Source organism: Simochromis diagramma, unplaced genomic scaffold (assembly GCF_900408965.1).
Source record: "Simochromis diagramma unplaced genomic scaffold, fSimDia1.1 OVJJ01000293.1, whole genome shotgun sequence".
In the NCBI taxonomy this organism is placed as follows: domain Eukaryota; kingdom Metazoa; phylum Chordata; class Actinopteri; order Cichliformes; family Cichlidae; genus Simochromis; species Simochromis diagramma.
In genome coordinates, this window is record NW_024386801.1 from 25234868 (window position 1) to 25258736 (window position 23869).

The window sequence follows — 23869 nt, forward strand, 5'->3', positions numbered from 1 at the left end:
GTGTCTTTGTTGTTCTTTCCTTCTCAGGCAAGAAACTTTTGTGGGATCCTGCCCATAGAAAACATAGAACACTTTTTGCCAATCTCCCTTCAAGACCTTCTGCACCTCTGGATGGCTGTCAGTATGCTTCTTCTTCTTAAAGGGCTTCATGTAAATCCCAATATTACTACCAGAAGAGCATGAGAAGAGTCTTGAAGGTCTTGACTGCCCAAATTAAAAACAGGAAAGGTTTCATTCTAGCTCACATACCTTCTTCCTGTTCCAGGATTAGTTCAAGCAAATGCTGAATTTCTCAAAACTGCGGTTTTCCTCAACATAACAATCCAGGTGGATGTTTTCAGATTTTTACAGAATGGATTTTGGAAGAGGAAGCGAGCTGCTCGCTAGCAACACTAACACTAACCTAACAGCAGTGTTGGTCAAGTTACTTGAAAAAAGTAATCAGTAACTAATTACTGATTACTTCCCCCAAAAAGTAATCCCGTTACTTTACTGATTACTTATTTTCAAAAGTAATTAATTACTTAGTTACTTAGTTACTTTTTAAAAACACGATTTACAACCTGAATAGGTGATAAAGCGATAGATCTCTCAGCCCAATTCTACTTTTTCTGCATAATCCATCATACAGAATGTAATCAAATGGAAAAGTCCCTTTTTAAAACTTTTATAGTTTTATTAATTTTAATCTTTTAACTTTATGCATCAAGCAAAAATGTAATTATATGCAACATTCTCTGACTGGAAGAAATTAGTTTAACATTTAAACCTATTTTCTGCACATTCCAGCACATAAAATATATATATTTTTTTGTGTTTACACTCACTCTTTCAAATAGATGCAAGTAAAACACAGCAGAAAATAAATAACATCAAAGACTCAGCGGTCCTGTTGCTCTATTTTCACCTGTAAAGCAGGAGTTGGGTAGGCGGAGGTTTACCCTGGTGCAGGTGTGCCGCAGCGGTCAGTGGAAGGATACGGCAGTTTCTCTGTGAGTTTCCCATTACGTTGTAGCTACTCGGTGCTTGCTTGGAAGTTTAGGGGTTTTTTTCGCTGTGAAAAGAAGTTTTCTTCCCACGCACGATGGACGCTAATGTTTTTGTCACTTTTTATAGAATCAAACTCAAAGTAAGGTCAGTACTTCCACGCTTTAAACGCTGCAGGGTCATACTCTCTCCCACACTCGATACATGATCCATTGTTGATCTGCACACAGCTGTTGTCACCACGTAGCATTTGCTTACGTCACTGTCATGAGACATTCTCGCAAAAAAATCACGGTTTTAGTAACGCAGTAACGCAGCGTTCCTACGGGAAAGTAAAGGTAATCTAATTACCGTTTTTGCAATAGTAATCCCTTACTTTACTCGTTACTTGAAAAAAGTAATCAGATTACAGTAACGCGTTACTGCCCATCTCTGCCTAACAGTAACAACACAATCTGCACCCAGATGGATTGGTCCAGAGGGAATGAGAGTGGATGGCTGGCAGAACTGGATGGGGTAACGATTGATTGAAGAGGCTTTTTACAGGTTAGAGTTATTAGTATTTGCTCTTTTACTGCTCAGGCATCAGTCTCTATGGCTGAAGAACACTGCAGTTCTTCTGCTGTCCAGCAGAGGCAGCAGGGTTTACAGTCTGATACACAAACGTTATAAATAATTTCCTCCTTCATAACAGCTGTATGGTTGGAAGCTTTTTATAACTCACTTGTTTAATGTGTTTATTGTTAGGGGCATTGCCAGTTGTGCGAATTTTTCTAATTACAAGTCATTTATGTTCGTGTCTTATTTTTTTAAGCTGAGCTGCAGTCTGTGCACAAGACAAATAAATTCAAAACTTGACTTTTTTTCCCAGAGAGAGTGTTGGAAAAATATCTGTGTAATCTGATGACTGATAAATAATGAAGTCATTAGCTGTAAAGTTCCAGACTGTGGCCACACTGGTGACCATTCTTATGTTTTGATCTAAGTTGAACTTGTAACCTGCAGTGAAATCAAAGCGCACAGCTCCCTCAGACTGCTCACACCTCTGCTCGGTGGATCTCAGAGAGAAGAAATGAGCCAAGCCTCCTGCTGAGCGGGCCCCTTCAGGAGGCTGAGGAGGTGGCATTGGAGGCTAGAGAGCTCTCTCGTTTATCCCCACACAGCTCACTGCTGTGCAGTCAGGCTGCTGCCATCAGACACTGAAGGAAACCTGCACAGGTGAGCTCACCTGAAGTTCACACACGCTGTGTCCCAATTCAGGGTCTGTACGCTTGAAGTACGCATTTTAAGTGTGATTACGTCACCGCCACGCGACGACGGCTGTCCCAATTCGAAGTGTACTTCAAATGCATACTTCAAATGCATACTCCAAATGCGCCGTCGATTTCCCCAAATATCAAGCGTGGTCCGGTGCACACTTCATGGTCCCATATATCCCACAATTCATAGCGCGGCAGTGGGTGTGAATAATTTTGCCGCAAAATACGGCAGAAGGGAGCGGCCGAAGAGTGAACTGTCAAAAGTAAGTACTGAATATGATGTCACTTATTTATGTGCGAATGTTTAATAACGAAGAACATTAAAACATTGCTGCTGGCCACATGTCGGCAAAGTTATGTGACATTAGTGATGTTTGTACTTTCACTAACAGCGTTATATATATATATCATAATAATCTGACAATACTATAATATTGGCCATATTATATTTACATTACCACAGTGAGATGACTTTAGTCTCATGAACAACATTAGCTAATTGTTATTTACTCACTAATCTTGCAATGACTGTTCAGCACAGAAGTGAAGCCCAACAATCATGTTTTACAGTCCCGTGGTCTCAGCCTCAGATACTCAACTAATCAAAGTGATGTCATGATAAAAATGAATGACCAGGAAAACATTTTGTCTCCTTCATTTATGTCAAAGAGTGCTGTATGTAACGTTTCTCGCAGTTAGTATCATGGTTGCTAGGCAACCTGAACAGCGCAACGAAGGCTAGACTGTCCCATTTCACAAGCCTCTCACTTCCGCACTTCTCGTACTTATAGTACACACCGTACGTAGTACGCGTAGTGCGCATACTTCAAGCGTGCAGACCCTGAATGGGGACACAGCCACAGTGACCACCGGTGTCAGTAACAACAGTGGTGTCCTGGAAGCTGTGCAGAACTCTTTAACATTTGCATCTTAAACCTTTTTTTAAGTGAACAGCACAGACAGCAGGAAGACCCCAAACACCACAAGAAAGGGCACGCGCACACACACAAACACTTTCACAAACACATACACAGACAGACAGACACATACACACACATGTTGGTATTACAGCAGCGCCGGAGCAAAGAGAGCGGCTGTATCCCAATTCAGGTTCTGCAGCCTTAAAGTACGCAGCCTTAACGGTCCTCAAGGGCCGCATACTCAAAGACCGCTGAGGCCGGAAGTGCGAGGCTTGAAGGCTTGTGAAATGGGACGGTGTAGCCTCCGTTGCGCTGCCCAGGTTGCCTAGCAACCATCATACTAACAGCTGGAAACGTTTCATACAGCTTTGTTTGACAGAAATGAAGGAGAAAATATTTTGTTCATTTGTTTCTACATGCGCTTTGTGTGATTTGATAAGTATCTGAGGCTGAGACCACAGGACTGTAAAAACATAATTGTTGGGCTTCATTTCTGTGCTGAACAGTCATTTAAGATTAGCTAGTAAATAACAATTAGCTAATGTTGTTCATGAGACTAAAGTCATCTCACTTTGGTAATGTAAATATAATATGGCCAATATCATAGTTATTATATTAATCATTATTAGTTATTACCGCAGTGAGTTTGAACTCTGTGTCAAACACTGAGCTTCAGTAAAGATTCAAGTTGCATTTATTTATATTTCCAGTCACCTTAAATCTTCACTCAAAGACAAGTATCTGTGACAGTGTATATATAGATGTATCATATATAAGAGACAAATATTGTTCTTTCAGTATATTGGCATTACTAAATTTGGCTCAATGCTTACATATATGTGTAAAAAGAAAATGTACGAGCTGTGATAACTGTTTCTGATAAAATGAAGAGTAGACTGATATATTAAATATTCCTTTATTGGGTGAGAAAATCAGACCATGTCATAACTGCTTTAAGTCATACAGAATAGATATCAGAGCCTTAAACAGGCTGACTTCTGCTAAATGGGTCAAACTGGGCAGAAAGTATACAAACACATAACATCCTTATAGAATATGATGTAACACTATAGATCAACTTACCTCAGAATATATAAAGCATATAAACAATTACAGCAATATGATGCAACAAACACAGCAGTGCTACTAATCAAAAATACTCAAAGCTTCATAGAACTGAAACAAACATTTATTTTTAGCTCCATTCTGCTGCTGATACACACTTTAGGTTTCTGAATATTAAACTTGTTGCTGCCTTTCATAGTGTGTAACTTGAAGGCCCTGAGTACTTTCTCCCACACTGAAAACACTGGAATGATAAAATTATTTGAACATTACCTAATAAGACTGATTCAGGACAGACAATTAATTATTTTAAACTTTCCTAGCAGTCCTTCACAAACAGGGAACAGTCTGTCTATTCTCTCCATCTGTCAGCTGCTGCTGGCTCTTCCTCCTCCTCTTCCTCACACACTGCTGAGTTTGTCCTGGTGGATCATCAGGGGTGCAAAGCCTCACAGATGATGTGCAGCCGTGGGTCCCTCAGTCTGTCTTCACTCTGGACACTTGCAGTTGTCACACATGGAAATCAAATGTGTGATAAGCTGCAGGATTCAAACACAAGTGTAACTTATAAATACATGTTCATACTTTTATTACACAATCAGAAAGAAAGAAACAGAGAGAGAGTGCAGGACAGACAGACAGGTGTCTCAGGTGTACACACTGCTACAAACAGGAGGATTTAGTGTTTGTGTTATTACGAGTGCTAAACAAGAAGAGTTCCCAGATGGTACAGTGGACACATGTGTGACTCCTGTGATTAAAGCATCTTTCTTTCAGCTTAACGAGTGAACCGTCAGCTCGTTCAAACACACGTTAAAGTCCGTTTGGCTCGACACCACCGAACAGAGGCAGCAATATAACATAGCTAACATTAACAGTGCAGTGAATCCTGCTTGTGCCGTGATATTCAGGACTGCAAACCGAGCAGCATCACTGACTTTCAGCTTGTTGTGTTTGTGGATATATGACTGACTTTAATTATCCACAAAATCATCACATTCTCTGTAAGATTAAGGTCGACTATTGTATTATTATATTTTAAAGGCTTTAAAAGCAAGTAAAAGCTGAAAGTACAAACATCACTAATGTCACATAACTTTGCCGACATGTGGCCAACAGGAATGTTTTAATGTTCTTCATTATTAAACATTTGCATATAAATAAGTGACATATTATTCAGTACTTAACTTATTCTTCATCCGCCCCTCTTCCGCCGTTTTTTTCGGCAAAATTATCCACTCCCACCGCCGCGCTATGCATTCTGGGATATGCTGGGCCACGAAGTCTACACCGCCACATCCTTAAAATTCAGGGAAATGAAGGACGCATTTGAAGGCCGCATTTCGAGCAGCCTTTGAATTGGGACAGCCTTCGTCGCGTCGCTGTGACGTAATCGGCCTTAAAATGCAGCCTTTAATAGACCTTGTGATAAAGTGGGGGGAAGAGACTGATTTATAAGACTTTCAATGTATACATTAAGAAGAAATGGAGCCAGTTGATCTGCAAAAGTAATGTAAAATTCAGAGGTTAAGCCATCGGTTCCTGGGGATTTATTACGTTTAAGACGTGGAATAGCAGGTAGCACTTCACTAATAGATATCGGCCTATCACAGAAACTCATCTGATCTTCTTTAACCGTTTGCACATCAGGGATTTGTTCCATAAAGTTCAGAGCAGCACTCTCATCAAACTCTGACTTGTATAAATATTTATAAAAATTGGAGCAACAGGTGGAGACTTTTCGGAGGTCATCAGTTATAATACCGCCAATATTAAGTCTCCGAACAGAACTAAGTTTAGAACGAGGGTCTGCAGCCTTAAAACAATGTACAAAAATGTAAATTGCTCCATCAAACTACAAGCAGGTACATCAGCTAGGTTTAACTTGAACCGCGGTATCAGGCAAGGCTGCCCCATCTCCCCATACTTATTTCTCATCTGTGCTCAACTCCTCTCTGATTATCTTAAACGCAGTCCTCTGAAAGGTATAACAATTGCGGATGAAGAAATATTCATTAGTCAACTTGCTGATGATACCACTCTCTTTTTAAAAAATGCTTCACAGGTGCAGATGGCAGCACGGTGGTTAGCACTGTTGCCGCACAGCAAGAAGGTCCTGAGTTCAATTCCACCATCAGGCCGGGATCTTTCTGTGTGGAGTTTGCATGTTCTCCCCGTGTCTGCGTGGGTTCCCTCCGGGTACTCCGGCTTCCTCCCACCATCCAAAGACATGCAGCTTGTGGGGATAGGTTAACTGGATAATCCAAATTGCCACTAGGAGTGAATGTGAGCATGAATGGTTGTCTGTCCTTGTGTGTTATCCCTGCGACAGACTGGCGACCTGTCCAGGGTGTACCCCGCCTCTCGCCCTATGACAGCTGGGATTGGCTCCAGCACCCCCCGCGACCCTGAAAAGGATAAGCGGTAGCGAATGGATGGATGGATGGAGGTGCAGATGGCTATTAACACAATTAATGCCTTTTCTTTAGCTTCAGGACTCCACCTAAACATTGGCAAATGTGAACTGCTTGCCCTTAGAAATTGTACCAGTCTATCTATCGCTGGCATCCCAGTGAAAGAGTCTGTCACTTACCTTGGTTTCGTCATTAATAAAAATCAATCCACCAGGTGCTCCCTTAATTTCACTCCAATTTTGGACAAAACACAACAAAAGCTAAATGCTTGGCTGCAGCGGGATTTATCCATTAAAGGGAGAGTTTTACTCACGAAAGCAGAGGGTTTATCTCGTCTAACTTATGCTGCTTTGTCTCTTGATGTAAATAAAGAAACCCTGGCAGATATTGACAGACTTATTTATAATTTCATATGGAAGAATAGAATTCATTATATTAAAAGATCAGTTTTATCCAACTCATACCAACATGGTGGAGTAAACTTTCTTGACTTCTCCTCATTAAACAATGTGTTTAGAATAAACTGGATTAAACAATTTTTCAGGAACCCAACCTCAATTTGGAACTTAATTCCCAATTATATTTTCTCAAAAATTGGTGGTCTTAACTTTCTTTTGCTTTGTAATTACAATATCAATAAAATCCCTTTAAAACTATCCAACTTTCATAAACAAATGCTTCTTTCCTGGTCATTGATTTATAAACAACTTTTCTCCACATAGATACTATATTTGGAACAATAGAGACATTTTACACAAACATAAGTCTGTGTTTTTAAGTAACTGGTTTGATAATGGGATTCATCGTGTTGCACAACTTATAAATCCTGTTGGAGGTTTACTCTCTTACTCAGAATTTTTGAATACATATGGCCTTCCTGTTCCACCAAAGGAATATGCCATAGTGTTCGATGCTATCCCTGCTGGGGTCTTAATGTTGTTTAGAAATCCTGTTGTTAATGATTTGACTCCTTTACCACTGGATCCTGCTGTTACTTATGTCGGTCAGGTGTGTTTCCCCTCTGTAAAGAGGAAAAACAACCGTGAAATATGAACTCTGTTTCAAAAAGAACTTGTGTCCCAACGGCTGTCACCTACTGGAATAACTTGTACCAGGACCTGGAATGGGAGAAGATTTGGACCTTACCGTCAAAATTTCTATTAAATAACAAAGTAAAGGAAATATCTTTTAAAGTTATTCATCGTTTTTACCCAACTAGGTCTTTTCTTGTACGTTATAAAAAGGACATTGATGTTAACTGTACATTTTGTAATTGTGTGAAGGAAGATATTTCTCATGTATTTTGGACACGAATCTTTTCTGGCAAGAATTTTGTGTTTTTGTTGTTTCCTTTATCTTTTCTGAGTTCTCTTTTTGTTACAAGAAAATATTGTTTGGTTTCTTTAAGTACCACATGCACAGGGCAAACAAATTTTATTTGATTAATTTATTGATATTATTGGCTAAATTTCATTTACATAAGTTGAAATTTTCTAACACAAAACCATCCTTTCAGTGCTTTTTAAATAAAACCAAACAATATGTTAAAACCATACAACATTCTCAAAATCTAAAAGCTGTCAAAACCATAAACTTATGTTCCTTGTTCAATATCATGTGATTCTTTAATAGACTGTGTCTATTTTGTTTTTTTATACGAACCCCCTGACATTGTGTTTGCTATTTTGTATTTGTATATCTGTATATGTGTGCTTTGTCAATAAAGCGTGTTAAAAAAAAAAAAAAAGGCTGCAGACCCTGAACTGGGATACAACCAGTGTGTGTGTGTGTGTGTGTGTGTGTGTGTGTGTGTGTGTGTGTGTGTGTGTGTGTGCACCATTACAGGTAACCAAGGAAACAGCAGATGTATGGAGACGATGCTGCTTGTTTGCACAGGCAGGAGGAGAGAAGGTTTTTTTTGTTTTTTTTAAACGTGTATGTGTGTATGGAGCCCTGTCTTTGCCCCTCAACAATAAAATGTAACTATTAATCTCAATTTTGCTAAAGAAAAGGATCTGGCTTGCATCAGTCACATGACTACCATTAACCAATGCTCGCCCTTGAGGGCAGAGCACGTTCGTTACGAGCGGATTGCCTGTAGTGATGGGATTTCCGGCTCTTTTTAGAGAACCGGCTCTTTCGGCTCGACTCACTAAAAAGAGCCGGCTCTTTCGGCTCCGAACCGGCTCCTCAGGTTGTTTTAATTAATTTATTATTAAAGCTTCACCTGAAATCTGCCTGAGCTCTCAGGAGCCAACATGGAGGACGAGATCTCCTGAACTGAGCTCCTCACTGCGGAACTGCTGTATTACCAACATTTATGCCTGCTCTACCACATCAGATATTTAATGTGTTCCTCCACATTCATCCCACAGCTCCAGATGTTACCTGTATGCTCTTCTTGACCTCATCTCACTTGTATCATCCTCTCAGACTGGAGTCAGGAGGCTGACACGCCTCTGATCCATTAATCCATTAGGAAATGAAATGAAAATTAATTGAAAAGTAAAATACCCAGAATCACTGAGCGAGGGAGCACAGCATCGAGGGCAGAGGGACACTCACAGCAGATATACATGCACCGAATAAGAGGACCAGGACGACAGTTGACATGAATCCAGGAAAGAAACACAGGAAGTAAAAGAAAAACCTGTCACCAAAATAAAAGGGGAAGAGCTGACACACACCAACACAGCAGCTTTGCTCTTATGGAAATGGAGATCATCGTTAACAAAGTTCTGAGTGAGCTCGTTGGGCTCTTTCAGTCCCTTTCAGCTCATTTTCTTATTCGTGTGCAGCTCTGAGCGGAAACTAAAGGAAGCAAAGCAGGGGTCACATGATGCATGCTTTAAAAAGATGTGATGACAGTTTTAAGAAACTGTGTGAACCATTTCACGGCATCTATCTATGAAGCTACACTGCTGTCACAGGAAGCTGCAGACAGCTGTTTCCTCCTGTGGTGGCGGGGTGACCTGACCTGTGACAAGACTCACCAGTGACTGCGCTGACGCCTCAGACCAAACAGACCTTTCACCTCCTCGCCTCACGCCAGCAGGCTCCTTAATCCACTTCATCACTACTGTGAACTGGTCTCAGTGTCTTCATCGCATCATGTACGAAACACTTTAGATTCTATTAGCAAGAAGCGCCCCCTGCTGCCAGAGGCTCAGCAGTGACTACAGACTTCTGAGATTACATTTCAATTACATTTAATCAATCTATAAGCTATATTTAATCTATAATCCATCTACAATGCATACCACCTGTCAGGAAATGATCAGCATCACAGTAAATCAGATGATCAACACAAACTGTAAATAATCTATAACTTCAAAGTTCATCCTAAACTTCATTAATCCCACTGAGCAGTTTTGAATGATTCTGATAAAATTGTTTGTGATCTGGATTCCATCGTCTGAGGTCTCCAGTTCATGTGACATAAATAAGTCATATTACCTCTGACCTCTCTGTCAGGTTCAACAGATTGATCTGAAGGTCAGAGTGATGCTGATGCTGTTTAAAACGGTTTCTTGATGCCTTGTCAACATTTAGGAAATTAAATACTGGTATAATGGTTGACCCCAGCATGCACGACATCTTTCAGAAGTCTTTTTCAGAAATACACTGCAGATTGATCTAATAATCATCCATGTTGTCATTACACATCACCGTGTGATCAAACATTTCTGATTCCTACTTCACTACAAACCTTCTACACTACATTTCGATAAGATAATAGAGCGAGCTGAACACTGAAGGTTTATGCTCTCACTGCTTCATGTTCACTCAGTTTTTCATTTTCAAGTTAACCCTTTATTTAAAAGACTCATTTACTAATCCCAGCTGAGCTGGAATAAACTAAATTCAAATTTTGATGTAAACAGTCTGATGTATTCTGGTTTTATTTACATCATATTTACCACCAATAACTTTCATTTTCTTTCTTTTTCTTCATTTCTTGATATATTCAGCAGCTGTGGTCCAAAAATAAAAAACTAACACTGTAATTAACCTGTGTGTAATCTGACACATTCATTAATGTGACAACACAGAAACAACCACAGACGTCTGTTAATATTTCAATTGTATAAATAAACTAGGAGCTGACAGTGAATACAGACACACTTCATTCTTTCATCCTCAGTTTGCTATTCTGATGCTGGGTGAGAACTTCACAGCTACACTTCCACGTTCAGGTGGAACAGATGACACAGACAGCAGGTTGACAGGAAGTTAAAGTTTATTGACTGCTCCCGGGAGGTGGGAGGAGTGTAACGTGTGCAGTACAATTGTGTGTGTAAACTGACTGAATGGAAATGTCTGAAGAAACTCTTTGTTCCCCGAACGTGTCTGATCCCGAGTACATGTAACGTGTAAGCAACGACTGATGAGGTCAGCAGGTATGTCAAGTAGAAGAAGGTGGGAAGCAGACAGCGCCGCTTGCTCCGCAGGAGGAAGAGGAGGCAGGTCAGTGGGGGAGCTCATGGGGAACCAGCTTGTAGTGGGAGCCGCAGGACGGGCAGCGCTGGGCCTCACCCTCGTGGAGCCAGAACCAGACCACGGCTGTGTTGTCCTCCTCACCTGCACACAGGAAACTGGGTGAGAACCCTAACCTGCAACTCACACGCATGCTCAGGTTTCCCAGTGAGGAATAAGTCCCACCCCCTTTAAGCCCGGAGGCGAGTTTAACCCTCGTCTGAGAAAGCCGCCGCTGCTCACACACGCTTTCAAACAGGAAACAACAACTCACACACGCATCCCACAATCCTCTTGTTCGTGATGGAGGGAACCAGGTGGGGGTCGGCCTTGGAGCCTGCATAGTGCTTTGGCTTCATCATGTTGAAGGGGTCCTACAGGAGGGGGAGGAGTCAGATGAGTCGGGGCGTGACAGTATTCAACATCAGTTTCATCTCAAAGTTTATCTTTCATCATCTTCATGTGCAGGAGGAGGAAAACTTAGGCTACGTTCACACTGCAGGTCTTAATGCTCAATTCCGATTTGTTGATCAAATCCAATTTTTGTGTCTGCTCGTTCACACTACAAATAAAATGTGACAGCAAACGCGCTCTAGTGTGAACCCTCAAAGCGGCCGGCATGCGCAAAAGAAGACGTCACACACAACGCGCTCTGTTTAGACCCAGACCCAACAGTACTGTTTGACTGATGGCCGTTAATATAAAGACTTGTTTCGGACTTTACGTTTCCCAATTTTGCTTTAAGTTATAAAGTTATTTTGTTATTTACAAATGGCCTAATAATTATCCTTATTGCTGTTTTAGAGGAGCGGTGCTTCAAAGGATAGCTGCAGATTTCTGTCAGAATCTGCAGATTATACAGTACAAATAAAATGTTCATGTTTCTCCAACGTTGTCTTCCCAACAGTTTCACTGACATCTACACTGGATGGCCAGGAAGCGTTCGTGATGTTTTATCGGGCGCTTCACCTGCGCTGATAATTGGCGTCTGTCTTATGTCAGTGACATAAAAGACGGATTTAATGCGACATGACCATTCAAACAGCAGTCGCTTTCTAAAACATCAGATATGTATCGGATTCAGTACCACATACGAAAGTGACCCAGATCCGATTTGCGCTGTTCACACTGTCATGCCATGATCAGAAATGGGTCGCATAGGGTCAAAAAAGTCAGATTTGATACGCTTTCGCCTGCAGTGTGAACGTAGCCTGAGATACCCTGAGATACCCCAGAGACCCGTCAGGTCAAACGGGGCTGAATGAACTCAACGATCTTACCTCGCCGTGCTTCATGGCCTTCATGATGACTTTCTCCAGCCCTGTGGCCTGCTCTTCATCAGTGGGAATCCCTGTGAACACAAAACCAGCCTTCATCTTCACCTCATCTTCATTTATACACATAAACCAATACTTTGTTTAAAAGAAAAACAGGATATTTTTTTAAAAAGTGTTTACATTTACGTTGTTTCACAAGATACTGACAAAAATGAGAAATAAAGCATCAAACGTTCCTCACAGCGTGCCAAGAAAACCATTAAAGGCTGGTGGAGAAAATTCAGAATATACTTTACTTATGAGGAAAAATTCAAAGTTTAAATGTTTCTGCTTTATTTTATTTAGAAAATAATAACATACTTTATTGTTCATTTTGATCTGAGTTTACAGTAAGCTCATGCTGCCGCACACACACACAGGTGGAAAAACACATGGCTGTCTGCAGACTTCATGCTCAGAAACACAATGACTTCATTAAACATCTTGATGCATGCTCAATCATCCAGGTAAGTAAATCCCCAAAGTTTGATTCTGTTCATCTGGACGTAGCGTTTTCAGTGGGAGAAACGTTTAGTCACTCGTCCAAGTGCATTTGCATAATGACCGTTTCAGTCATTATGCAAATGCACTGTTTATAAGACTGAGGAAACCTGCAGTCAGCTGAGACTGAAGAAGTCACTTGGACGAGTGACGAAACGTTTCTCCCACTGAAAACGCTACGTCCAGATGAACAGAATCAAACTTTGGGGACTTCTTTAAACATTTAAATTTAAGCCAGTCTGAGCTCTTTTCGTCCTGTTCATGTCTTCTTTACATTTCATATTCACACACATTTATGTGAGATTCTGTCTTCGGGTGAAAGTTTACTTTGTTTTTTGGTCATTTATTAAAATCATCACAAAGCAGATTTTTTCCGAATAAAAGATCAATCAATAATCAATCAGATTAGATAATTATAACCAGAGAAGATATTCATTACTATCCGAAAGCAGTAATGTAAATGATTAACCGAGCGTTTGTATAATTGAATAATTGACTAATAATTAACTGTTAAATTGAACTCTGACCTCCCGAAGCCAACCATCTGCTAACGCTGCTGAGAACAGCTAATTTTCAGGCCAATAAATCTCCCGGCACAGATGGTTTGACTGCAGAGTTTTATAAATCATTTTCTAATCTCCTGGCTCCATTTTTACTGCAGGTTTTTACAGAAAGTATAGAGAATAACACCCTCCCTCCCTCTCTTACTCAAGGTCTCATAACACTTATTCCAAAACCAAACAAAGACTTACTCTTTATTGATAATTGGAGACCCATCTCCCTGCTCAATAATGACTATAAGGTTATGGCTTTAATACTTGCTAACAGAATTAAAGAGGTCTTGGAAACAATTATTGATGAGACACAATCAGGCTTTATGAGAAACAGACACATTTCTAATAACATTAGACTGGTTTTGGATTTACTCGATTACTCTGATCTGATACCTGACAATAGCTCCATTCTCTTCCTGGATTTTTATAAGGCTTTTGATACAATTGAACATCAATTTATTTTCCACTGTTTGGAAAAATTTGGCTTTGGCAAGTTTTTCTGTAAAGCTGTCAAAACCTTATACACAAATGGCAATAGTTCTATTAAAATGATTAACGGCTCCACCCCGAGATTTGACCTGAAACGTGCTATTCGCCAAGGATGTCTTATTTCACCATATTTATTTTTACTTTGTACACAAATTCTTGCAACTAATATTTCAAACAGTGTTGTACAAGGAATCACCATAGCTGATAAGGAGCTCGTCATCAGCCAGTTAGCCGATGACACCACACTCTTCTTGAAGAATGCAAACCAAATCCCACCAGCTCTTACTGTGATTAGTGATTTCTCTGAGGCCTCTGGTTTATGCCTAAATCTTAAAAAGTGTGAGTTACTAGCAATTAAAGACTGCCCTGCAAATACTATCTGTAATATCTCTGTTAAACAAGAAGTCACATACTTGGGACTGTTAATATCCAAAGACCAAAAATCAAGATGCTCTTCAAACTTCACTCCAATTATACAGAAAACCCTAAAAAAGTTCAACCGGTGGCTGCAAAGGGACTTGTCTTTGAAAGGTAGAGTGTTAATTACTAAAGCTGAAGGGATATCCCGATTAACATATGCTGCTCTCTCCTTACATCTGGATAAGAAAATTAGTAAAGATATTGACCGTATGCTCTTTAATTTTATATGGAAAAACCGTACGCATTATATTAGAAAAACTGTTGTGATGAATAAGTACGAATCAGGTGGGCTTAACGTCTTAGACTTTTCTACTTTAAATAACACTTTCAAAATTAATTGGGCTAAACATTTTCTTAAAAACCCTACCTCTATCTGGAACTTTATACCATATCATATTTTCTCTCGTTTTGGTGGCTTTAATTTTATTTTAAATTGTAATTACAATGTTGAGAAACTCCCTGTAAAGCTTTCATCCTTCCATAAGCAGGTCCTCTTAGCGTGGACCCTCATTTATAAACACAACTTCTCACCTCACAAATACCTTATCTGGAACAACAGAGATATTTTATATAAAAATAAATCACTTTTCCTGGAAACTTGGATCCAAAATGGGATCCTATTGGTGGCTCAGCTGGTTAGTAAAGAGGGACAACTACTTACATACGACGACTTTATTGCACTATATAATTTTCCAATCAGTGTTCAGGAATTCTCAATGGTTCTTGATGCCATACCCTCAGGGACTTTAATGTTATAGAAAAACACTGACAGCTCGATCTCTACCTCAGTCACTCTCCCTGATCCAGCTGAGTCACCAATAGGAAAAATCTGCTTTTCACAGGAACTTGGTAACAGCAATAAGAGAATACGTAGTTTATTCCAAGAAGATATCGTCTCTCTCCCATATATAATATGTTATTGGAACCGATTTGTTCCAGATATCAAGTGGAAGACAGTCTGGATGGTCCCCCATAAATATTTGATTGTAAATAAGGTAAAAGAAGTCTCATTTAAAATTCTACATAAATGTTATCCAGCCAGTCACTACATGGTAAAATTTAAAAGGGACATAAATACTAATTGTACTTTCTGTGGGGATCATCCAGAAACTGTGACACATCTTTTTTGGTACTGTTCTTTTACACAGAGATTCTGGAAGGAATTTAGCAGGTTTGTTATTGTCCATATTTTAAGGGAGTTTTCTTTACGATGGGAAAATGTTTTATTCTGTTTGTTTAAGTTCCCCAAGAAGTATGATTTTTTTATGATAAATTTGTTAATACTTTTAGCGAAATTTTTTATCCATAAATGTAAGTTTGCTAACAAAACACCATATTTCTGTCATTATTTTAAGGATGTGGAAATGTACATACAATCAATATCAGACTCCACCAACAAAAAGGCTCTCAAAACAATATATGTATGTGAATTTTTGCGTGTATTCTTATAATTGTTACCTTTTTCTTTTACCCCTGGCTTTGTGTGTTCATGTTCTGTTGTTTTGTATACCTCATCTGTTCGTATGTTGTATACTCATTGTTTGTTAAATAAAGTTAAAAAAAACAACAAAAAAACCCAGCTAATTTTCCGCGGCTATTTCCGGTGTTCCGTCCTTTAAAGTGTGCCGATCTGAACATGGGTTTATTAAAATCTACTGATTGGACCGTTTAATCGTTTTAAAATGAGCCGATCCGTCATTTATATTTGTTCTGAATGAAGTCTTGTCTGAGCGGCGCTGTCACCGGGACAGGAAGCGATCGGCGTTCTCCGTCTTCCCCGCGGATTAAACCCTCTCTAAGCCGCCTGTTCCCGCCGAGTTCCAGGTGTTCTGTGCCGGCTTGGAGCTCACCTCCTGCTGCCATGCTGCGGCTCAGAGCGGGGGTCCGGACGGAGCGGCAGGCCGCCGCGGCTCTGACGGCGGAGCGGAGCAGTAACCTTGCAGCCATTTCTCCTTCTTCAGTGATCACTTAGGTCGATCGGTGATGACATCATATTTGTGGACCGGTTCTTCTTCTTCTTCTTTGTTTATTGGCAGCTTTGAGGTGCACTAGCGCCACCTGTGGATCTCCAGATTCAGGAGGTTACAATATGTGACATCAGCATCAGTTCATAATGTGACGTGTGTGTTACAGCCCACCTGTCCTCAGGTGCATGCCTCAGGGTGCACTACAAAGAAAACCCGACAAAGCCTTAAGGCTAAAAGGCGCTGCGGATTATATATAACAAAAAAAAAAAAGGATACGACAAGGCAAAAATTGTGGTATTTTGTAAGTATAATAACATGAATTCACTATGTAATTGTGTAACTTTATTAGCAGCTTCCCCCTGAAATGCGCCAACACCATTGAGAGTAGCATCCTCCTCTCTGACCTTTTATGCTCTCTGGTCGCTATGGTAATGTGTAAATATTTATTTCAAAATAAGACACACAACTTCTCACATCATCAGTCAGGCCATGAGCCACACATGGATGAAACCTGGAACAACCTGGACATCAGTGACTCATTGAGGTCACAGAAGAACCCAGAACGACATCTGAGGATCACACTCTATACACAGGAGTTAATAGTGACAATGATCTGCTTCAGCTTGACAAGACAAGTCAAGTGGCTTTATTGTCATTCCAAACATGTACACAGTGCTGTACCACTGCAGTACATGGTGCTATATGTGACATATAACAGACAATCAACACAGGACTACATAAAGTGCAATGTGCAAAATTGCAAAAATTGCAAAAAACAAAACACAGACAGTACAACACCAGACAGAACAGATCAATACAGACACAAGACTGTGCAGGCCAGGGCTGGACTGGAACAAAAAATCGGCCCGGGCATTTTGACTAGAGACCGGCCCACCAGGTATTACAGGAAAAGCCATAAAGCCTTTGAATGAAAACAAACGCTGTTATGACAGTGATGTACACAGTCTTGTTGGTATATATGTATGATTTCTATACATTTTACATCAGATAAAAACTTTAGTTGTAAGATCCAGATTATTTATTAACCTCTTAAGCCCCAATGCCCCCTGATACGGGGGCAAAAGGCAGGAGATCAGTTAGGCTTGGGGCTTAAGAGGTTCTCTCGCAGCACGCCATCGCTGCTGAGGTGATACACAGTGAGACAGTCATTTGGAATTTCTTAAATGATCCTGAGTGTTACTGAACAAAAAAGTCAAGAGGAAGACCAAAATAATTTCACCAGCACTGAGCTCCAGTTGGCTGTCAGTGAAGAAACTGGGTGATCCTCGACTCAAATTAGGGCCGTTACTGGTGCCACCTGCAGCCCCATAACCACCAGACAGCAAGCTAAGACCGAAGAGCTTGAAAAACAAAAATCGTCTTCAAGACCTCTTCTCCAAGAGAGGACCAAACATTGGACAATATAAGTGTGGAAGAAAGTTTTATTCTTTGATGAAAAATATTTAACAAGTAGATCCCACCTGAGACATTTTCTATGTGCCACAGAGGAAGGGGAACCATGATGATCTGGGGTGCTTTTTCCTTCAGTGGAACAATGGAGCTTCAGGAGGTGCAGGGCCGTCAAACGGCCGCTGGCTATGTCCAGGTGTTGCAGAGAGCATCCCTCATGACTGAAGGCCCTCATCTGTGTGGTGACGACTAGATTTTTCAACAGGACAACACTACAGTCTACAATGCCTGCAGGACAAGGGACTTCTGCCAGGCGAATAACATCACTCTTTTGGACCATCCTGCATGTTCCCCTGATCTAAATCCAATTGAGAACTTTTGTGGATGGATAGCAAGGGAAGTTTACAAAAATGGACAACAGTTCCAGACAGTAGGTACCCCTCGTGCGACCGTCTTCACCACCTCATAAAAACTTTTGTATCAAGCATGGCGCGACAAATTTCTGAAGTGATCAACAATAATGGTGGAGCTACTCATTACTGAGTTGATGTTTGGAACGTTGATTTGTATTTTGGGGGGTTTACAGGTTTCTTTGGAGGTGTGGTCCTAAAATTTTGATCAGCTGTAAAACAGCCAATTTATTTCAATAAACTGTATGCTCAAAAAAATGTTTTGTCTCACTCCCATTTCTTCTTGTTGCATGTTGAAGCTCTACTTGAAACGTTGTTAAGATCCAACAGGTGTCCCTGCAGGTTTTAGATCTCACCCTGGGTCAACGCACCGGAATCACATGATTAGTTCTTTACCAGGTCTCTGGAGAACTTCAAGACATGTTGAGAAGGTAATTTATCCATTTAAATCAGCTGTGATGGGTCAAGGACACATCTAAAACCTGCAGGGACACCGGCACTCGTGGACTAGGATTGGGGACCCCTGCTCTACAGTCTCCGTGTTTTCTGTAGAATCTGATTATCAGGACTCTGATTAACACTTTGATTTGATTTTCATGGAATTTGATGCAAACAGAAGAAAAGTTGAATCAAGAAATATTCCCATTAATGGAGACTCGAGCTGAAGACCAAATATCAGAGAATAAATGTCAAAAAGTTTCATTTCAGAATAAAGTTTGTTAAATGTTTTGGGTGAATACAAAATGTGATTTGGTTATTTTGGGTCTGTGAGGGGTTTTGGTCTGTTCACTGAAAACTGATAAGACAGGATAATATTCAAAGAACTTTGTAAATATTCATACATCCATGTTCTTCACCTCTTCTCCAGCTGAGCTCTTCAGTTTCCACTATGGAAATAAGATGACTGTTATGAATTCTCTATGATGCTCACTGCATGTCCAGCATCATGCTCTTCATTTTTACATGTTTAACCTGTGATATGTGATGTGATGAAATAAATCACACACACACCTATTGTTTTCTCCTCTCTCCCTCCTGCCTCTTGTTCTTGTTCACAGTTGCGCTCCCTGAAGACTGTCGAAGCAATAATTAAATCACATTTAAATCTCAGAGAGCTTTGCTTACAATCACTCATTTGGGGCGTGTCCAGTTAGAAAAAAAGTGTTTGTTCCTTTTATTTGTTGAAAAAATGTAAAAGAATTCAGGCTAAACAGAAATATTTAATTCACTTTTATTTAAATATCACAAAACCACAACAACAGTCACCTCAAGGTGCTTTATACTGTAAGGTAAAGACTGTACAATAATACACAGAAAACCCAACAATCATATGACGCCCTATGAGCAAGCACTTGAACAGCGACAGTGGGAAGTCCCTATTAACAGGAATAAACCTCCAGCAGAACCAAGCGTAGCTGCGATTGGTTGGTAGTGAGGGGAGGAAGACAGGACAAAGACATGCTCTGGAAGGGAGCCAGAGATTAATAATAACTAATGATTAAATGCAGAGAGGTGTCTAAACAACAGTGAGTGAAGAACAAACACTCCCAGTGCATTATGGGAATCCCTCAGCAGCCTACACCTATTGCAGCATAACTAAGGGAGGATTCAGGGTCACCTGATCCAGCCCTAACTATATGCTCTATGAAAAAGTAAAGTTTGAAGTTTAATCTTAAAAATAGAGATAGTGTCTGTCTCCTGAATCCAAACTGGGAGCTGGTTCCACAGAAGAGGGGCCTGAAAACTGAAGGCTCTCCCTCCCATTATACTCTTAAATACCCTAGGAACAACAAGTAAGGCTGCAGTCTGAGAGTGAAGTGCTCTAATGGGGCGATATGGTGATATAAGGTCTGTGTTTCTCACACAGAAACTTTAAACCGCTCACTCTAAAAGGTCAAAGGTCATCAGTGTGTTCAGATAGGCCTGATGAAGAGCTCATGAACATCACTGATCAGTTTTCTGACCTGTCAGTCAGCTGCATTTTAGAGAACCAGTGTGAACCTCAGTCACCACTCGCAACAAGTGTGCTTGTTAACCGCTTTAACTGTTGATCAGTACAGCTTTCCAACTGTCTCCATATCACACAGCACAGGAAAGGCATGAACAAGCTGCAGCTGGCATGCCAGCCTCCCTGGAATTGTCCCTCAAGCCTGCTGATCCAGACCACACCTCCACCACCGCCAGACATGTTTGCATCAGTAGCTCAGAACATCCACCATCAGTGACATCATCCACACAGGTGGAGCTTCAGTTTTTAATATTTCAGTGTTTTAATCTTTTAATTATTGTTGTATGAAGCACATGGGTGGGGGGGAAACACAGAATTTCAGTGTGTTTTGAAATTACAGTGTGATGATGTCACATCATTAAAGATAGACTCGCGGGAATAACATGGCCACATTTTTACAGGAAGAAAAGAAATAATTATGTAAGTGCAGGGAGTATGTGAGGTTATAATGATGGAGACAAGTCTGACTAAATCTTCCACAATCACCATCAGTTACCTTTCAAAAGGCATGTACAGCAAAGTAAAGCACCTGGAAGTTGGGCCAGGTTAATCCACTGATATGGCCCACACCCTGAAAAACACAGCTTACTTATGAAGTAATATCTAAAAACTGTGTTTCTTTAAACATGCTGAAAGCATGCACTGCTTAAATATACTTAGTGTAATGATGAATTTCCTGTGTAACCTGACTGCTCACCTCCTTATTCTAGTATTAAGTATTTGTAGGTAAATATGATTACAAAGTAACTTAATATAAAATAAGTTTCTTATTTAATCAGAGGAATTAGGCCTTCAGTCATGTGCTGCATTATATAGTGTGACCTTGTTTTTCAGGCTCAGTGGGACGTACACTGCAGTCCCGTCATCACTGCCACATGCTGCCGTTCAGGTCATTATTATGACAGCATGTCGATTACAAACAGCTGCTGCTACTGTATCCGTGACATCATAAATATGGTAATAAAAAGACTGAGTCAGCTGATTCAGGATAAACAGATCTTTATTGTTAAAGGAACAGTTCACTCAAACTACAAGAACAAGTCTAGAAGTTCGATGTAAAACACATTAATCACATTAAACACATTAACTATGAAAAACAGGAAGAAGACTCAGAGACAGCCACAAACAGGAAGTTACGTTTATTGCTGCTTCTGGGAGGTGGGAGGAGTGTAACGTGTGCAGTACAATTGTGTGTGTGTAAACTGACTGAATGGAAATGTCTGAAGAAACTCTTTGTTCCCCGAACGTGTCTGATCCCGAGTACATGTAACGTGTAAGCAATGACTGATGAGGTCAGCAGGTACGTCAAGTAGGAGACAGCGAGAAGCGGACAGTGCCGCTTGCTCCGCAGGAGGTGGTGGTGAGTCAATGGGGGAGTTCGTGGGGAACCAGCTTGTAGTGGGAGCCGCAAGATGGGCAGCGCTGGGCCTCACCCTCGTGGAGCCAGAACCAGACCACGGCCGTGTTGTCCTCCTCACCTGCACACAGGAAACTGGGTGAGAGCGGTGCCACCTGCACGTCACACGCACGCTCAGGTTTCCCCAGTGAGGATTATGCCCCGCCCATCTTTGAGCCCGGGGCAAAGTTTAACCCTCGCCTGAGAAAGCCGTGGCCGACACTCACACACGCTTACAAACAGGAAACAACAACTCACACACGCATCCCACAATCCTCTTGTTCGTGATGGAGGGAACCAGGTGGGGGTCGGCCTTGGAGCCTGCATAGTGCTTTGGCTTCATCATGTTGAAGGGGTCCTACAGGAGGGGGAGGAGTGAGGTGAGTCGGGGCGTGACAGTATTCAACATCAGTTTCATTTCAAAATTCATTGTTCATCAAGAACGATTCACACGACTCAGAGGCTGACCTCAGATCAGCTGAGGCTGAGCTGCAGACGGAATAATTTATATTAATATTTGAAAATGAGCCGAGCAGCGAATATACCACAAAATAATTATTAATCATTAATAAAAAGGCAAAACACAGAAAACTAATGTTAATCAAATAACTGCTATATGAAAATAAACAAATAATCGAGAATACATTAACAAATATTAATACAAACTTAAACAAGCCCAAAAATACTAAAAATAAATATTATTATGAGTAACAAAATCAGTAACTACTCAAAATAAAAATGTTTTATAGTTTTGCTGAAATATGTCGACACACCGACAGCTTGAGTCTGCTCGTTTCTCCTCAGATTTGATGTTTAATGATTTTAATCTTGATTTAATTTCTGGTCTGTGTGAAATATTGTGTTAAGATGAATCCGCATCACGCTCTTCTTTTTCTAATGCTGTTTTTTTTAAACTACGTTTTTCATGTTTCTGGAGCACATGATGTCAGAATTCCTGTGCGTCGGTATGCTGTCTTACCTCGCCCTGTTTCATGGCCTTCATGATGACCTTTTCCAGCCCGGTGGCCTGCTCCTCATCAGTGGGAATCCCTGTGAACAGCACAGTGTGATTAATGAGCTTCAAAGCAAACACTGATCATCAGAACAGGCTAATGTGTGGACTCCCTGTGGGTCACATGACTACAGCACACGTTATTACAGGTTCTTATGACCTCAGTGAGTTGCTGAGTTTGTGAAACCTTAAGCAGCACATGTTTCTCTCACAGACATTAAAACATCTCAGTGTAAAACTGAAATGTTTGATCTGATGTTTTCATTCACGTCACTCTGATTCACTTTATTGATCATCGTCAGTCATGGTCACACACAGCACCTTAAATATGCATTGATCACTGCCTTTAGCTGTTCCAGATAACATACAAATCATTCAGGTTTCTGGGAAACTCTGCAAGTTAAAATGGTATGTTTATCGATACCATTACAATCTTACTGATCACTTCGATCGGCAAACCAAACCAATGACAACTTCCGTTACTCTCTCATGTGTTTAATCTTCATACCGATGAGACGTTCAGGGACCTTCATGGAGAAGGTTAAAATATGACACGTTAATTGTTTCAGATATAAAATATATTTTAGGTTTTAAATCTCACCGTATTGACCGTCATGATTACTAAATTCTGATCTATTAAGACTTTTTAAATCTACAAGTCAAACAATCAGCCAACACACGGTTTTTAATAAATCGGAGGATATTAAAATGAAGTCTGATCCGAGAGGAGCCGTCACCAGGATAGGAAGCGCTCGGCGTCCTCCGACCTCCCCGCGGATTAGACCCTCTCTAAGCCGCCTGTTCCCGGTGGGTTCCGGGTGTTCTGTGCCGGCTAGTGGCTCACCTCCTGCCGCCATGCCGCGGCTCAAAGCGGGGGTCCGGGCGGAGCGGCAGGCTGCCGCGGCTCTAACGGCGGAGCGGAGCAGTAACCTTGCAGCCATTTCTCCTTCTTCACTGTCAGGGAGGCCAGGCGCACGGAAATGACGTCAGAGCAGCAGCGCGCTGCTTTAAAAAAAAACAAACAAACTTTATTCAGCACAAATAAAGTAACAAGGAAACAGCTGGTCGTGGACAGATGGTTATCGATGGTCACAGCCTCGTACTATAAAGAGGATGGATGATGGATCACAGGACGGCTGATCAGTTCGTTTCATCTATCTCATCTAGGCGTTTGTAGAGATTACAGCAAACATGTCTTGAAACAACAATGATCATCTCCACATTTCAACTTTATTCTCAAATACTTGACTTTTCTTTTCTTAATG

General features: G+C 40.8%; 2 protein-coding genes across 2 annotated transcripts; both read right to left on the minus strand.

The window, feature by feature from the left end:
• Positions 1-10989: 10989 nt before the first annotated feature.
• Positions 10990-16383, minus strand: LOC120730403 (cytochrome c oxidase subunit 5B, mitochondrial-like). Its single transcript, XM_040026799.1, has 4 exons — positions 16252-16383; positions 12402-12472; positions 11396-11495; positions 10990-11226 (listed from the first exon to the last, which is right to left on the minus strand). Exons 1-4 carry the CDS (start codon positions 16346-16348, stop codon positions 11114-11116), a joined length of 381 nt encoding a protein of 126 aa, XP_039882733.1. The 5' UTR covers positions 16349-16383; the 3' UTR covers positions 10990-11113.
• A 4795-nt stretch (positions 16384-21178) lies between these two features.
• Positions 21179-23587, minus strand: LOC120730404 (cytochrome c oxidase subunit 5B, mitochondrial). Its single transcript, XM_040026800.1, has 4 exons — positions 23449-23587; positions 22572-22642; positions 21851-21950; positions 21179-21674 (listed from the first exon to the last, which is right to left on the minus strand). Exons 1-4 carry the CDS (start codon positions 23543-23545, stop codon positions 21562-21564), a joined length of 381 nt encoding a protein of 126 aa, XP_039882734.1. The 5' UTR covers positions 23546-23587; the 3' UTR covers positions 21179-21561.
• Between the last annotated feature and the right edge of the window lie 282 nt (positions 23588-23869).

What these genes read in the sequence shown, in the direction of transcription:
- LOC120730404 (XM_040026800.1), bottom strand. Translation starts at nt 23,545, where the DNA reads ATGGCTGCAAGGTTACTGCTCCGCTCCGCCGTTAGAGCCGCGGCAGCC. An exon ending in CCGCGGCATGGCGGCAGGAG is followed by an intron (nt 22,643 to 23,448) that starts GTGAGCCACTAG and finishes TGCTGTTCACAG; the next exon opens with GGATTCCCACTGATGAGGAG. An exon ending in GAGGATTGTGGGATGCGTGT is followed by an intron (nt 21,675 to 21,850) that starts GTGAGTTGTTGT and finishes TCCTGTGTGCAG; the next exon opens with GTGAGGAGGACAACACGGCC.
- LOC120730403 (XM_040026799.1), bottom strand. Translation starts at nt 16,348, where the DNA reads ATGGCTGCAAGGTTACTGCTCCGCTCCGCCGTCAGAGCCGCGGCGGCC. An exon ending in AGGCCATGAAGCACGGCGAG is followed by an intron (nt 11,496 to 12,401) that starts GTAAGATCGTTG and finishes CCCCTCCTGTAG; the next exon opens with GACCCCTTCAACATGATGAA. An exon ending in GAGGATTGTGGGATGCGTGT is followed by an intron (nt 11,227 to 11,395) that starts GTGAGTTGTTGT and finishes TCCTGTGTGCAG; the next exon opens with GTGAGGAGGACAACACAGCC.